Source organism: Penicillium diatomitis, assembly GCF_028827545.1.
Source record: "Penicillium diatomitis strain IBT 30728 chromosome Unknown utg000008l_segment0_segment0, whole genome shotgun sequence".
Classification (NCBI taxonomy): Eukaryota; Fungi; Ascomycota; class Eurotiomycetes; order Eurotiales; family Aspergillaceae; genus Penicillium; species Penicillium diatomitis.
Genome location: NW_026623180.1, coordinates 860,358 through 876,032, shown reverse-complemented (window position 1 = coordinate 876,032; position 15,675 = coordinate 860,358). Strand labels below are relative to the sequence as shown.

General features: G+C 51.8%; 3 protein-coding genes across 3 annotated transcripts; 2 read left to right on the top strand and 1 right to left on the bottom strand.

Moving 5' to 3' along the window:
• Positions 1-361: 361 nt before the first annotated feature.
• Positions 362-4,202, bottom strand: N7539_006331 (GTPase-activating protein BUD2; the record flags this gene model as incomplete). The annotated part of the gene is made up of 2 exons (XM_056935933.1): positions 362-1,344; positions 1,403-4,202. 2 exons carry the CDS (start codon positions 4,200-4,202, stop codon positions 362-364), a joined length of 3,783 nt encoding a protein of 1,260 aa, XP_056788857.1.
• A 3,161-nt stretch (positions 4,203-7,363) lies between these two features.
• Positions 7,364-10,258, top strand: atgI (autophagy protein ATG9; the record flags this gene model as incomplete). Its single annotated transcript, XM_056935932.1, has 2 exons — positions 7,364-8,091; positions 8,170-10,258. The coding sequence occupies 2 exons, from the start codon at positions 7,364-7,366 to the stop codon at positions 10,256-10,258; spliced, it is 2,817 nt and encodes a 938-aa protein (XP_056788856.1).
• Positions 10,259-12,620: 2,362 nt separating this feature from the next.
• Positions 12,621-15,428, top strand: N7539_006329 (class I alpha-mannosidase 1A; the record flags this gene model as incomplete). The annotated part of the gene is made up of 2 exons (XM_056935931.1): positions 12,621-13,690; positions 13,775-15,428. 2 exons carry the CDS (start codon positions 12,621-12,623, stop codon positions 15,426-15,428), a joined length of 2,724 nt encoding a protein of 907 aa, XP_056788855.1.
• Positions 15,429-15,675: the final 247 nt, after the last annotated feature.

Sequence of the window (15,675 nt, the reverse complement as noted above, 5' to 3'; positions counted from 1 at the left end):
GATTGTGGTGAACGTAGAAAATTCCGAAGACTAAAAGCAAAAAAAAAAAAAGGGTATCAACACCGTGTCCTATGCCGAGGAAAAACAAAGTGATCCACCCTCGACACATGATCGAGACAAGATTCGAGTCAAAAATATTCGACAGTGAGGTTGAAGGTGAATGGCGTAACGAGGCTTGTGCGTGAACTTCATGAGCACGTGCAGGTCAGGTGAATTTGTGGCAGGGCCCAATATCAAAGTTCACGAGATATATGAGGTGGAGATAGGAAGAAACAGAGGGAGACGGAGAGAGAAGAGAGGTGGGAATGAAGGTAAGGAGAGGGCAGGAGTTATGAGGAGAGAGATGGAATATCGACTTTTCTCAAATCTCATTTCGAAGATCCTCGTGTGAGTGATGCTGGGTCTGCTCCCGTTCTTTCTTGCGGCGCGAAGGAGCAGGCACAAAGTCAAAGAACCGGTATTTACTGGAAGATTCTTTCGTGACGCTAGATCGGCGGCCTTTCGAATTCTCGGAGAACTCAAGAGAATAAGTCGATGAGTTTTTGGAGCTCCCAGTGCTATCCCGAGGATCGGACCATCGAGGAATGCTGAACGGAACGCGTGATTGATCCCAATTTGCCGACGATGAGCTTGGAGGCGTGTCATCTTGGTCAGTCACATTGTCAGTCGAACGACGCGGCATCGACGGTCGCGGGCTGAAGAAACCAATGGAGCCGCGGTGGCCAGGGGTGCTCAATGCCGTGGACACGGAGGTAGTGACGATGCTGTTGGCCGGGGGCGTTTCTGAGGTAACAGTAGTCTGACTGGACGTCTCATCATAGAAGGTGACTGCTCGCTCCATGGAATCAACCAATTCCTCCCATTTGACCTCAAGATTCACACTGGGTCGTTCCGCTTGCTCAGCTTCATGAAGACACTCCTCGGTGCGTTCATGAAGTCCCACTGCGAGCTGATGGAACTTTGCAAGAAAGGGGTCCAATTCCTCCAGTTCTGAAAGGCGCTCTGGAACGACTTCGAGCCAGATCCTGATTAGGTTTGCGAAGCACCGGGAGATGTCGATCAGGAATGGTAGACTGGGAAATCCTTCTCGGGAAGTTGCTGGCAAACGACCCAGAATTTGCAATGGAGTGGTGTAAGACGGTGTGATCAATGCAGCTGGTCGCTCGGCGGAAATGTTGCAGATTTGATCCACAAAGGTCTTGAAATCGGCGCGATTGCCAACCAAAAACTTGTTCATTGGTTCCATCCAAGGTTCCTTGTTACCGAATGTGGTCATATTGGCAAGACCCTGCAACGCCTTGGCGATGAGTGTCAGGGTACGCTGGGCGCGAGGTCGAGGGTGGTCTATCATTAGGTCAGCGGATTACATTGACCTTAAGTCTTGATGCCATCTAATGCGTACCTTTCAATAGCCCAAACAATTTGGGGTTTAGAATCGCCGGGCAGAAGAAGCGCAAGAACAAGAAACCAGAGACACTGCTGTAAGTTACGGAGCGAAGGAAGTCACCATATCGGTCTTCTGCGCAAGCTCGCACGTGCCGAAAGATGCGTCGTAGTTCAGCCGGGCAACGAGGAACAGACATTGCGATTGACTTCCAGACACCTGTCGTGAGAGCGATGAGATTTCGCCAATTACGATCAAGATCTTCCGAGCGTGGCACTCGGGCAGGATCAACCTCGCACTCCGGATCACTTTCGTCGATTTCTCGAATGCGCTCCCCAATAGTCTCTTCGAGGTACTCTTTGCCAAGCCGACGCATATGCTGATCAAGCGCTTTCGTGAGCAGGGAATTTCCTCGGAACAAGAGGTTGGCCTCAACTGTAGCAGTTCGACCCATATCCCTCACAAGGAGTTCCCGATCTTGAGCAGACTCGCGAGAATCATTCGACTGAATCCTTGTCGTGTAGCGCAGGCGATTTGCAGTTGATTCCTTGTGTACGCCGTCGATCTCATCCTCAATGAGCGCGGAGATCCAGTCGACCGTCGTGCCAGAGACCTGGTAAATATTCAAGAGCATCTCAGACAGCTGAGTCAACTCAGAGGACATCACTTGCGCCATGTTAATTGTCAGCCCATTGGTGAAAGCATGAAGTAGCTCATGCATCGGTTTGTACTCATCCGACATCAGGATGACCGTCTCCTCCATGCAGACTTTCATGAACATCTCGCCAACAGCCTGATCTTGATCGTCGAGAATGGGCCACCATTTCTCTGTTTCGACTCCGGGATCTAATTCCTCAAGGCGCAAATCGACTCGGCCAAAGATAGCGTCGTTAGTCGAAATTTCAATCTCATCTAACATGTTTGCTGCGTTTACATCTTGGCCGGAGTATGTACCGTGCGCGATCAGCGTCCAGTCTCTTTGCGTAGGATTGAGTGTTTTGACCAGAATTGAGGCCTGTGAGAGAACGGGTGGAACATCGCTGAATGTGAAGTCTTCGCGCCAAAATGGATTCGTGGTACGGTGTTTGACTGCCGTTTTCGCGCGGATTTCACCATCGAGGAGCACCTCGGTGTAGTAATCGCTAACTTTTGGTGACGGCGGAGCAGAGTGGTTGTGTGATCTTGACATTTTTCGGCTGCGGGGAGTTTCCTCTTCCTGAGGTCGATAAAGTTTCGCTTCAGTGATTCTAAGATTGAGGATGCGTTCGATTCGAAACATGTCATTAGTGGGAGTCTTTGCTTCAGGCGTCTGAGGATCCCGGTCTCGGTCAGAGCTTTCGGGGCCATAGAGCTCTGGAATTGTAAATGCGCGCAACAGAACGAACCAAACTTCGAAAAGCACCCGGCTTTCCAAGGCAAGGTAGATAGGACGCATTCTAGGATCGGCAACAGGGTGCGCAGTGTATTGTGGATAAATGGCGATACAAAACTCATCATCGAGTACAGAAGAGTCGAGCTGCTGAATTGCACAGCGCGAGAGCTGCGAGAGCTGGACTGTGGCAACAAGGGTTACGTCGGCCTCCGTATACAGCTTGAAAAAGCCGTTCTCCTGCAACGTGCAGCTCACCCGCTGCCAGGATGAATTCAGAGCTCTGGATTGCCGGTATGTTGAGACGCGACGCACCGAGGCAGGACGAGCCCCAGAAGCCGAGGGCTTGTCCCACAAGAGCATCTTTCCAACCTTGATGATAGCTGCATCCTTTTGGGACACATTTTCTGAGTTTCGACGACGCTCTGTGAAACGACGATCACCAATGACAACGGCTTGAGGTTTGGTCATCTTGTTTTGAACGCCTTTGGGACGAATAGGCTGCCAACAAAGCAAAGCTGCCAGCCAGGAATCAAAGGTCTCATTAACATGAGGTCGAAGTTGGATGCCGAGTCCTGACGTAAAAGTATGCACACTCAAATATGTCGTCTGCAGTTCTGCATCAAACAGCGTGCGGACGCGACAACCACGAAGATCAGGAATGAGCGTCTTTGCTAATGCGGGTTCGCCCTTTGCTTGATATATCAAGCTTCCCGTGGCGACGTTGATAGCGCAATAGCCCGAGGTCCAAGAATTGGAGGACGATGGCCCACTCGCCGCTGTTCGGAAAGACAAGATTCCATGCATGCGACCACAAGTGGTCTTCATTAGTTGCAGAATTTTGGAGGCATCTGTTTTCGATAATGGCGATGCGAAGGCAGCTTGGTTATGGGCGATAGTACTTGTCACCCCTGAGGATTGAGATCGACTAAATCGTTGACGGGTAACGGCCTGACCAAGATAGTTAGGCGAATGTATTGAAGGGAATCCGATTGAACTTGCGGTGTCCTCGGCAGTCTTAGTATCCACCTTTCTTGCTTGTGATGAACTCGTCGCATTGACCGATCCAATTCTCGCCCGAGTTTTGAAATTGTTGGACGCCATATCCCCCCTGGGTTCCTCGAGAGTCGTCGTTCGTGATCGCGTGCGCTGGGTTCTCACCTCTGGAAGTGCCTCTTCTTCGCTTCGCTCAGTCGGTTGCGACCGCATGGCGGTCCGTGGAGATGAAGCGCTCGTGCTATTCGCGGTAGGGGGTTCCGTATCGGATGAAGTGGAATGTGACTCTGGAGTTACGGTGCGTATACTTGTTTCATGAAAATTGTCAGGGTAAATCATGCCATGTCGGTCCCTTGACGAAGATTTCTTGCTAGGTCGGCGTTCCACTGGGCGACTGTGAAAGGCTTGGTGCAGTGAGCCTCGTTTGTGTTCATTTGAGTTATCAGACTCCATTCTGCGCGATCGCGACCACGCAAAGCAGTTGCAACGAGGGACCTAAAAAGTCCAGATGCGGAGTTCGACACTACACTGGGTGCCCGACACAACTCGGCTCGCCGAGACCGTCACAGTCAGGGAGAGGTAGCCTTTCCGCGAAGGGGGGCCAGATGTCCAAATGATAGGAATTTGCTCAGTCACGCATGGGCAATGTAGAGTCCGTTATATCCAAGAGATTGCGAAAGAAATGCATGGAGTCTAGCATAAAGTCGAGACGGGCTGACTATACATTCGGGCGAGGTTGGGTGCGAGGGCGACCAGGGAGGAACAAAGGCTGGCGCGGGTCACCGTCGTTTGTCCGACACGAGAGAAGCCTAAGATGAGACGGTCAGTTACAATCCTCGCCACAAAAGACCTGCACAGCAGAACGCGCCAATCACAGCTCGGTGGTTGGGTTCTGAGGAATTCTTGAAGCTATGGCGGTCGACGGGGGCACGGTGTCGCTCATGGTGCAGAGGAAAGACGAGACAATCCCGAGATTCATGCAGACAGGGCGCCAGAAGTCATTGAGACACAGATCCAGAGAAACTGAAGAAGACGCACGCACACCTACACACATTCATCAGTCTCTTTCGCAATCAGTCGTCTCGCGTCGTTGCTGCGCCGAAGTTGGGACTGGGTTGCGGTCGTTGAGCTTTGGAGGGGAGGGGATTGTGTGCGGTCCTTTGCAGATCCCTTTTGAGATTTGACGTGTAGGGAACCTCCGAATCAAGCGCGAATTGGGATGCCGGAGAAGAAGCAAGTTGAAGTCGCTTCTCGAAGACAGAGCACGCCTCCGACGCTGGCATTCGAGATCGTGACGGTGTTGGACGGTTAGTGAAGAGAGAAAGAAGGAGAGGGGGTGGAGCGGGAGGGGAGTGGAGTGTGGACAATCGTCGATACGCTGCCCGGACTTGGGTTTTGTTGTATAGGGGATCCAGCAGAGTCCGCATAAGTTGGGTGACTCGAGGTCAAAATTGAAGATGCACGTCCCCTGTGTGAGACCCTAGGAGTCTCGAATTCTGCCTATTTGCTATGGTCCATTTTCTTGGAAACATAGATTTCGTTTATGAGGTGAGTTGAAAGCTTTTTTAAATCATGGAATGAACGGATCGAGTCGATTCCATCAAGGTGGTCAGTCGGACACCTAAGCTTGCCTCAATTCCACCCAACCACCTGCAGCGTGGACACTCTTGACGCAGTGGCACTGTTGATCGCACTGTGTTTCAAACTCTCCAAGATATCATATTGCCTACCACCATCAATACCGCTTCGGCGGCCATGTGCTTTTTGTTTTTTTTTTTGACTTCGATTCGCCCATATTGTCTGGTGAACAGTTCAATGGATGTTCTTACTTCTGGGGGATCCCGGTCGTCGAGCTAACCATTTATCTCAAGGGGAGCTGCAGCTCGACCGTCCAGAGAGTTCAAATTGGTCAACGGTTGCCTCACGGAGGAAGAACTTACCTAGTGTGATCAATATGGAAGGGACGATCGAGAAAGCCATGCAATCTTCGGGACCGACGACATGCTTCTGAGGATCTATGAAGAGATCAGTGAAGATAGATTTACTTTGACCACTATGAAGGACACTACTACGAAAGGGATAGATGCCTTATAGACATCAGTGAAACAGTCCAGGTGCGTCCTACATAATTCTCGGAACCGTGTCTACTGTCTACGTACGGGATGTGTAGGTATCGTGCAGCGACACGAAGATTGTGTCCAGGAGCCAGTGCTGGCCATACTCATGTCTCTGCCGACGAGCGCGGTGGCTCTACGCTGTTATCCGAGGATGCGCTTGGGGCAGCTGTGCGGACTCGGGAGTAAGACCCCATGTAAGAGGAAACTGGGGGGACATGGGTATGCTGCTCCGGATGTCGAGAGAAAAGGAAAAGCATCTCAATCGAGAATTGGATCCAAGTTCGTGGGCCCAAGAGCCATTTGCCGGGACACTCCACAGTCCAGTAGTCCACAATCCACACAGCTGGACTAGACATGAGGCTTACCGATCGGCCAATTGTGTACGCTGATCTCGAGAGTCGCGCGAGATTTCTAAGATGCTCAAGTCTCGGTGATGACAACCAGAATACCACACTGATCAATTGACCTTGAATCGGTTGGCGGTGTATGTAATCGAATCCTTTTGGGAGGGCATCCAGTGGCTCCTTCAAATCGGGCTGACTCAGGACCAGACCACATCTTCCATGTTGAGCGGGCAGCTCTTGAGTCATGCGCAAAAGGGCGACGAGCAGAAGAAGTATCGACGCAGCTAGACAGCCGTAGGAGTACCTGAAGTCTAATGGATCTGACTGATCATGAATACTGGACATGGATTTCCAATGACCTCTCCAGCTGTTGTTGACGTTAGAAACCTGGAATGGAAAGCACCCAGGCGAAGATTTCTGAGAATGACGCTCTCTCAATGCCACCTTACTCTTAGACGGCACGGAGGACAGCGTCTATCGATGAGGCGACACTTGTTGACTCTTCTTCCATTCTGGGAAAAGGCGAAACCGCGAAAAAAAAGAGAGAGTTCTAAACTTCAACCTTTGGGCGAACTCCTACCAGTAACTTGTAAGGTATGGATGTAACACTAGTAGTTACTAACTTACTAGTAGTACCTTACTACTACTATCTACAGATCCGCAACTCATGGACCATGGGTAACTAGATGCTGTGGGATTCACCGGGTTGGTGATCCTGAGGTATTCATTATGTATGCCTGAAAGCACGTGCCACTACGAGCCGCAAAGCTACCCAAGAGCAGCTGGAGGCGGTCACTTCTTATGTCATACCAAGGCGGCCGTGCTTGGAGATCGCGCATGACTTCCAGCATATGGTCTCTCACGAGATCTGATCACATGCGAGGCTCACTGCTTTTCTCACATCGAGGGACGTTTGCCATTCTTACTCTTTCCCTGCCAGGCTTATGCATACATATGACCACCAGAACCACTAATGTGATTACTTGTTCAAAGTCGAGAAGCTGGAACGGCTCTTGTCTGTTTTTGAACTACTCTCCAGTCTCCTCTCCACCTTAGCCCGCATCGCGTGATTCGTACCTATATAGCCCGAGATTCGCTGCTCTCGGCGATGAACCCCCGGGACCGCAGATAAGCTGTCGAAAGGAGTGGCACGATGATGTCCTCTAACATCTTGTCACGTTTCTTGCCCCCCACGGACTCCCCCTCGGTATACGAAGCTATTCGCGAACATGATGCAGGGTCCGATTCCTCCGATCTGGAAGAGCGTGCAGGCTTGGCTCTTGGGATGAACCACGAAGACGATCTCAAAGAAAGCGAAAGGATAGCCCATCTGGTGGATGCAGCTCGCAGTGACGATTACAGCCCGAACGTAGGCGTGTCGGGTCCACGATCTCGAGGCCATGGAGCTGTACGGCGTGGTTCATCATCTCGCACTCGCTGGCGAATGCACACGAAGTCGCAGTCGCCGAATCCTCGATCAGAGTTCCGCTACGAGTCAGAGGACCGGGATGGAGACGTGCCATTGTCTCTCTTGGTAGAAGGGCTCGACGAAGAGGGATTAAGGTCGCGTCTTCCTCCGCCCCCCCACAGTATGCCCAGTCAACCACGAACTCCGAGTCCTGCCACATCACCGCTGCCGAATCAAACTCGTGAACCGACACGTCAAAATCCTCCAATACCAGGCGCCATAAGCGCTCTTCCCTTAGCACGCTGGTTTGTTGCACAGCAACACCCAGGGCTGAGTGCTACTGATCCAAAGCAAAAGGCTATGTGGCGGTGGGCAAATGTGGAGAATTTGGACAATTTCCTCAAAGATGTGTATACATACTTTCTGGGAAACGGGTTTTGGTCCATATTATTGAGTCGGACTTTGAACCTCCTGTACGTGGTACAATTCAAAGATAGTACCTTCCTTCTGTCCTGCAGCCTAGGTGCCATTTGCTGACTTTTGACACACAGGACATTTGCTTTTGTGGTTGGATTCACGACTTTCTTAACCAACTGTATAGACTACCACAAGGTTCGAGGAAGCAAGTCGTTAGAAGAGATCCTTGTTCCCAAGTGCGTTTCGAGGATGTCGGGATCGGCTACGCTTTTGCTCTGGTTGCTGAGCTTCTTCTGGATCAGCAAGTTCTTTCAACTTTTGCTAGATGTTCGCCGGCTCAAGCACATGCATGACTTTTATCACTACCTGCTCGGCATCTCCGATCCAGAGGTGCAAACTATCTCATGGCAAGAAGTAGTCAGCCGCTTGATGACACTTCGAGATGCGAACCCGGCCACAGCCGCCGCAATTTCTGCCAGACACCGGAAGTATCTCCGCAGTCAGTCAAAACAACGAATGGATGCGCATGATATTGCGAATCGCTTGATGCGCAAAGAGAACTATATGATTGCTTTAGTCAACAAGGATATTATGGACCTGACGCTGCCAATCCCATTTCTGCGTAACCGTCCGCTCTTTTCAAGAACATTGGAATGGAATCTCAATCTTTGCATAATGGATTATGTCTTCAACGAACAAGGCCAGCTGCGGACGATCTTTCTCAAAGATACGCATCGCAGAGCATTAAGCGATGGCCTTCGCCGACGATTTATCTTTGCAGGCATCATGAATATCTTTGTCGCTCCTTTCATTGTGGTCTACTTTCTCATGCACTACTTTTTCCGATACTTCAACGAATTCAAGAAGAACCCGTCTCAGATCGGCTCTCGCCAATACACGCCGCTCGCAGAGTGGAAATTTCGCGAGTTCAACGAGCTCTGGCATTTGTTCGAGCGACGAACCAACATGTCCTACCCTTTTGCCAGTCGCTACATTGACCAGTTCCCCAAGGACAAGACGGTCCAGCTTGCTCGTTTTGTTGCATTCGTCTCCGGTGCGCTGGCATCGGTGCTTGCACTCGCTTCAGTGATTGACCCAGAGCTCTTCCTTGGGTTTGAGATCACCCCTGACCGGACCGTACTTTTTTACCTTGGTATCTTTGGTACGGTGTGGGCGTTTGCGCAGGGAATGGCACCCGAGGAGACCGACGTCTTTGATCCGGAATTTGCACTCTTAGAGCTGATTGACTTTACACACTACTGTCCGTCATCATGGAAAGGACGCCTGCATAGTGACGACGTGCGAAAAGAGTTTGCCGTGTGTTACCAACTGAAGATCGTCATTTTCCTCGAGGAAATCTTGAGCATGATTTTCACCCCTTTCGTGCTCTGGTTCAGTCTACCTAAATGCAGCGACCGCCTGATTGATTTCTTCCGCGAGTTTACGGTCCACGTTGACGGAGTGGGGTACCTGTGCTCTTTCGCGGTATTCGATTTCAAGAAGGGCACAAATGTTGGAACTCCAGGTCGACAGGATGATCATGGCCGTCGAGATCTCCGGGCCGACTATTTCTCAGCCAAGGATGGGAAGATGCTCGCGTCGTATTATGGTTTTCTTGATAACTACGGGAACAACCCCCAGCCTGGGAATCGTCGTCCATTCCACCCGCCTCCTGGATTGCCCACTCTCGGCTCTCCCGTGATAACCGCGACTCCGGCTCGATTTGATCAAGCAACGCGGCTGGGCCCAGCAGGCGGGCTCTGGGGCCCGCAGTCCGTCATGGCAGCCTCGAGATATCGACAGGCGCTACCCGCAGACCCATCTCAGTCACCAGGGCCTTCCATCCTTCTTGACCCTCACCACCAGCCGTCTCACTACGGATTCCGCTCTACAGCGCGACATCCGCCTCATCAGCGTTCCCGAGCAGCTCGGTCCCAGCTACCTCTGTCCCGTGCACTCGAGGATGAGGATTCCGACCCGGCCGAGCCTCGTCAATCGTCATCTCGTCCATCTCAGGGTGGAATGAGCGGACCCGCTGGCCTCGGCGAGAGTAGCTTAGGTGATTCGTGGAGAATGAATCCCCTTGGCCCAGAAGATGAAGCGGTTGCGGAAGATGACGACGAGAATCTCGACGCCATTACTGGCGGTGGAGGTGTACTTGGACTCATCCAACAATTTCAGAAAGCGAATGCTGAAAGCAGAAGGCCGCCTATGGGGATCTAGTTCTCAAACACATCCGGAAGCACGCCTTGCGTGATTGTCTTTTGAATAGTCATTCAGCGATAGAAATTGACCTCATATTCTCCGTTTTCAAGGCCTCAATTGCCGCTCGCATTATGGCCCGTACACGGACGAAGACAGCCGAAATATGGAATACAAGCCAACCAATCGTTCGGCTCTCAGAAGTGCCGTCATCCAACTTTTCATACTCTTCAGTCAATCACAACACTTTAGTAGGCTATCTGCTCAAGCTCGTGCACAGTTCTCTCTCCGTAGCAGGAAAAACAGCAGTCTCAATCGATCACCTAGGAACGGAGCGGAACATGTTCGCGACTGCCTTGAACATTCGCTTTCCTGTATGTGGTATGAAGTAAACAAGTTTCGGCCCGGACCCTGGACGCAGCCCCGGCGTATTCGCTCCGACGTCAGCCCATCAAATGCCTCGCCCGCCTGGAGATGGGCCCGGCTCGACGGACGCTCGGCGGGCTTGGTCCCTTGGAAGCAATACAATTGAACGGGGCGTGGACTGCAAATGAAATGACTGCTTTGACGAGAGCCAAGAAGTTGGGGGGCCATAACGATGGGAGCTAAAATCAGGACTTCTGGAGTGGATGCTTGGAGCGGTTATTGCATTGGACGGAAGTCGGAGAGGTGAAACGGGGGGGGGGGCGAAGCTCGGCGTTCAGGTGAGACCGTCGATGCCTTGCTTGTCCTTAATGTATACTTGTAATTTGTATACTTGTAGGTATGTAATTGCTACGTCACGAATGAATGACAACAAATGTTGAAAAGATGTACAGTACTGAGTGCTAGAAGAGTTGTGATCAAGCTTGGAAACAAATCGTGGGTGAGGTCCGACCTGCGTATTTAGGATTGCCATCACGACGAGACCAAAGTAACGGGATGAGGTTGATTGATGCAATTTATATGTTTTGGGACCGAGTTTAAGCGCGGCAGCGAGTCATGCGCGGTGCTACCCGATCTCGGTGCTGAGGCATGTAGCTCTACTTCTCCAATGACAAAGTAAAGTGATGGTTGTCTGCTCTGTGCTCTGTGATTCAGGTCCCAAGTGCATGTGTCAGGGACACTTGGAAGAGATTTGGACAGTCCATTCGAGGACGCGAACAGAGCCAGCGGTTTCAACTGTAAACGTGAACCTGGTGTAACTCGAAGTCCAATGAATAGGATCCATATGCAATGGCCAAAGAGCAGCTGCTCATGTTCTAGTGCCCAGTCATTCTGCATATTAGTAACACACTCAAATGAAAATCACTGCTCACTTTTGAGAGAGAATTGATACACATCTATTCATAGATCCAGTAACTGGGCCGTGCGGCTGTTGGCCTGCCAAATCTCTCCGTTTTCCTCGATGAATGATCAACCTGCTTCCATGTACAGAATGAGCTTCTGAGCCACACTTGTACTGCCGCATCTCGTTGTTGGTCCACCAAAGCACTGCCACTTTCTTACTGCGACATTCATCATGAGCCTTCCGAGCGATATGCATATTGAAGATTGCTGGATTCTGTCCTGTAATCGTGGCCCTTTGGTCGCATTGATCGGCAATCCCATGCAAGGTTTCTCCGACTGTTTGGGCCAATAACTGGTCCGCGTTGAACTGCTAGTCAACCCTGACCCATTTTTTGATTCTCCGCTGCACGAATGATCTTCGGTACTCAGAAATAGTATTTTACAAGTGTTTTGGCTAGTGCTGAGGAAGCGAGTTCACTGGAGCATCGGTGTATGACTATTTCAATCAGGGGCTGTCGGACCCATGACGATGGCGGGTATGGACCCAAGGAGGCTCCCGATTACAGTAGGAGCTGATATTCACAGGCGTCCGAGCCTCCGAGGTAACAACTACCTTAGGTGTACCGACGGTATACAACAGAAATCTGGAAAGCATATACGTGCACAATGCAAGTCGGTTTGTGAGAGAATTTCTTCATTGTAGCACAGTGACTCGGTAGAGCCCAGCACGGTACACTGTATACATCCCACCACAGTGTACAACTGTACAAACTGTACCTCGCATAGAAGGATAAACAGAGAGAAGATCGAAGACAGCAAGACCCTCAGAGTGACTGGTTCCTGGATCCGACCCGTCACATGTGGATCCCCCACTCCGCAATTCAGTCTCCCCCTTCTGCCTTGAGCTTTGAGCCTTGTCTCGTGACATGATCGAATTCTTTCATTTTCATCTTGGAGTCGAGCACTTGCAGCTCGGAACCGAATCGCTGTAGACATTGCAATCCCTTCCGACAGTGGTGTCTCTCCTCGCCCTCGCTTCCTGCTCATCTTGGGAAGTGAATGATATCTGATTCGACTCCGTCTTAGCCGCACTCCGACGGGTGCGACGGCCGCCATGTTTCGCGCCCGCCGCTACCGCGTCCTGCTCGTATTTGCCGCTGTCGTGGTCTTGACGACTTTTCACTTCTCACGATCTCGGGATTGGAGACAGACTGCAATCATTGACACATCCAAGGGAGGTCAATCGGCGCCTGCTCCGAATCCGTATCCGCCCAAACCACCGACTCCCGTGGGCGATACTAGCAAGTCTCAATCACCGCCGGTACCAAACCACAACTCCCAGGATACCCCTCCATCCAATGACCTGAAATTAGGCCAGGGTGCAGGAATCACGACGGATGAGAAAAACACCGGGGAGAAGGTTGGCTTTGCATCGGGATCCGGATCGACCGCCTCCAACGATGCCGCCCTGAAGCTATCAGAAAGCGGGGTCGCAGACAGTTCCAAGAAAGGCGGCAGTGAGAGCAAGGCCACTACTGTGATCACAGGGGATGCCAAAACGGGAACCGAAGAGATTGACCGTGGCGGCGCCGGTCGACTCACGGTCCAGGAACACCCCGATGGCCCTGCGGTGCACTGGATACAGACCCCTGAACGGTTCCCTGTGGCGGCCGCTGAGATGATCAAATTACCCACCGGTCCAGCTAAATCATTACCCACCCTACAGGCGAAATTCAAGGATGAGTCCAGCACGGCGAGACAGGAGCGTCTGCAGCGGCTCAGCGCCATCAAGGCGGAATTCAACCATGCCTGGGCCGGGTACAAGAAAACGGCAATGGGTCACGATGAGGTCAAACCGCTCTCGGAGAGCTTCGATGACCCCTTCAATGGCTGGGGAGCAACACTGGTTGACTCGCTGGATACCCTGTGGATCATGGAGTTGAAGGACGAATTCTCGGACGCTGTAGACGCAGTGAAAAAGATCGACTTCACAACCTCGCCGCGGGAAGATATTCCAGTATTTGAGACGGTCATTCGGTACCTCGGTGGTCTTCTGGGAGCGTACGACATCTCTGCTCACAGATATGGAGGCTTGCTGGAGAAAGCCGAAGAATTGGCGGAGCTTCTCATGGGCGCATTCGATACGCCCAATCGGATGCCAGTGCTTTACTATCGATGGACCCCGTAAGTTCACAATCGTCCACCGAGTCTTTTCGTCGTTATCAGCGCGGCATAAGCGAAAGCTGACAAGCACTTTCTTCCATCTAGCGAATACACCAAACTCGCCCATCGGGCGTCAAGTAAGGCGGTTCTGGCTGAGCTTGGTTCCCTCTCATTGGAGTTCACTCGCCTCGCTCAGTTGACCAAGAAGGATATTTATTACGATGCGATTGCGCGTATCACCAACAGACTGGAGGAACTCCAAGACAAAACCAGCATTCCGGGCCTCTGGCCGCTTTTGGTGAATGCACAAGGGTGCACCAAGTATCGACCTGCCCGAGATACCGAAGGCTTGAGCCCCGATGACGCTGAAGATGCGTCCGTTCCCCACGACAGCCCGTCGCCGATGTCGAAGAAAGCTCGACCGACACCTTCCTCTTCCCGCATAGCGTACCCTGCTCCCACCACTTTTCAACCCCATGCGCAAATGATTCAACGTCGGGCAGACATTGATCTCTCGCAAGCTGAACCGGCAGCTTACAAGCAAGGCGGAGACGGTCAAGTTAGCAGTGTCCCGGACAGGTCCAGCACTGAAAGTGCGACACAGGATGTCGAAAAGTGTGACGGGGGCCTGGAGCTTCCGCCTACCAATCGACAGAACAAGTACAGCCTCGGCGGGATGGCCGACTCTACATACGAGTATCTTCCCAAAGAGTACTTGCTCCTTGGTGGCGTCAATGACCAGTATAGAAAGATGTACAAGAAGGCCATGGATGCGGTACGCAAGAATTTGCTCTTTAGGCCGATGATCAAAGGCCAGCAGCACTTGCGTTTCGTGGCGAGTACCGGCCCCCTCGATCCGACAAAGAAGCAGGAGCTCATCTCGACCGATCTGGATTATGAGACCGGTCACTTAAGCTGCTTCCTGGGTGGAATGGTGGCCATCGGTGCAAAGATTTTTAGCATTGATGGTGACTTGGACCTCGCGGCCAAGCTCACTGACGGCTGCGTCTGGGCGTACGAGGCCACAAACACCGGCATCATGCCCGAACGGTTCCGATTGCTCCCTTGCAGTAAGGACAAGTCATGCGAATGGGACGAGAAGCTCTACCAGGCCGAGGTGAACCGCCACTCGCGTGGCCTGGACAAAGGAGCGGAAACGCGGTTCCGTAATGGCGAGAGCACGTACGGTCAACGCGTGAAGTTGAACAACGATCTCAAGTCCAAGGAAGCAGGCGAAGCAGGAATTGGTGTTCCATTGCCCATGCCTGGCTCCGCCAATCCACATGACCTGGATCCTTACAGGAAGCGTGATGCTGTTGGAGCTGGACGTGGTGTGGGAGCGCCAGTAGCCAACCCAGTGCCCCCATCCAACGCAGCACCAGGCGCCAACCGTGCTGCGCCTCGTCCGGCATTCGTGTCTCAGTCGAAAAGCAACGAGCTCCATGACCGTTTGCCGTCTGGCATGACCAGCATCTCCGCCCCCGAATATTTCCTGCGACCGGAAGCTATTGAGTCTATCTTCATCATGTATCGACTGACTGGTGATGAGACCTGGCGGGAGAAGGGTTGGAAGATGTTTGAGGCGATCGCAAAGCACACTCGCACGAATTTGGCGCACGCGGGTATCAAGGATGTCACGGCGTCCAAACCCGCTCAGAAGGATTCCATGGAATCCTTCTGGACTGCCGAAACGCTCAAATACTTCTATCTCCTTTTCAGTGAACCCAGTGTGGTGGATCTGGATAAATACGTACTGTGAGTCGAAAACCACTTGAGGAAACTCCGAAACATGGGCCAAACAAATGCTGACCCGACCAATCTGCAGAAACACCGAAGCGCATCCTTTCTTGCGTCCAGTCTCATGAGCAATTGTCAAAGTTTGTGTGTCCAGCTCTACGATATTCTGATTAACTGAGGCCTTATCTTGTTGAAATATTTGTCCTGCATGCCATAGTGATACCATCGAAAGAAGCTTTGCATATATATACTCGTGCATTTTGGTCATG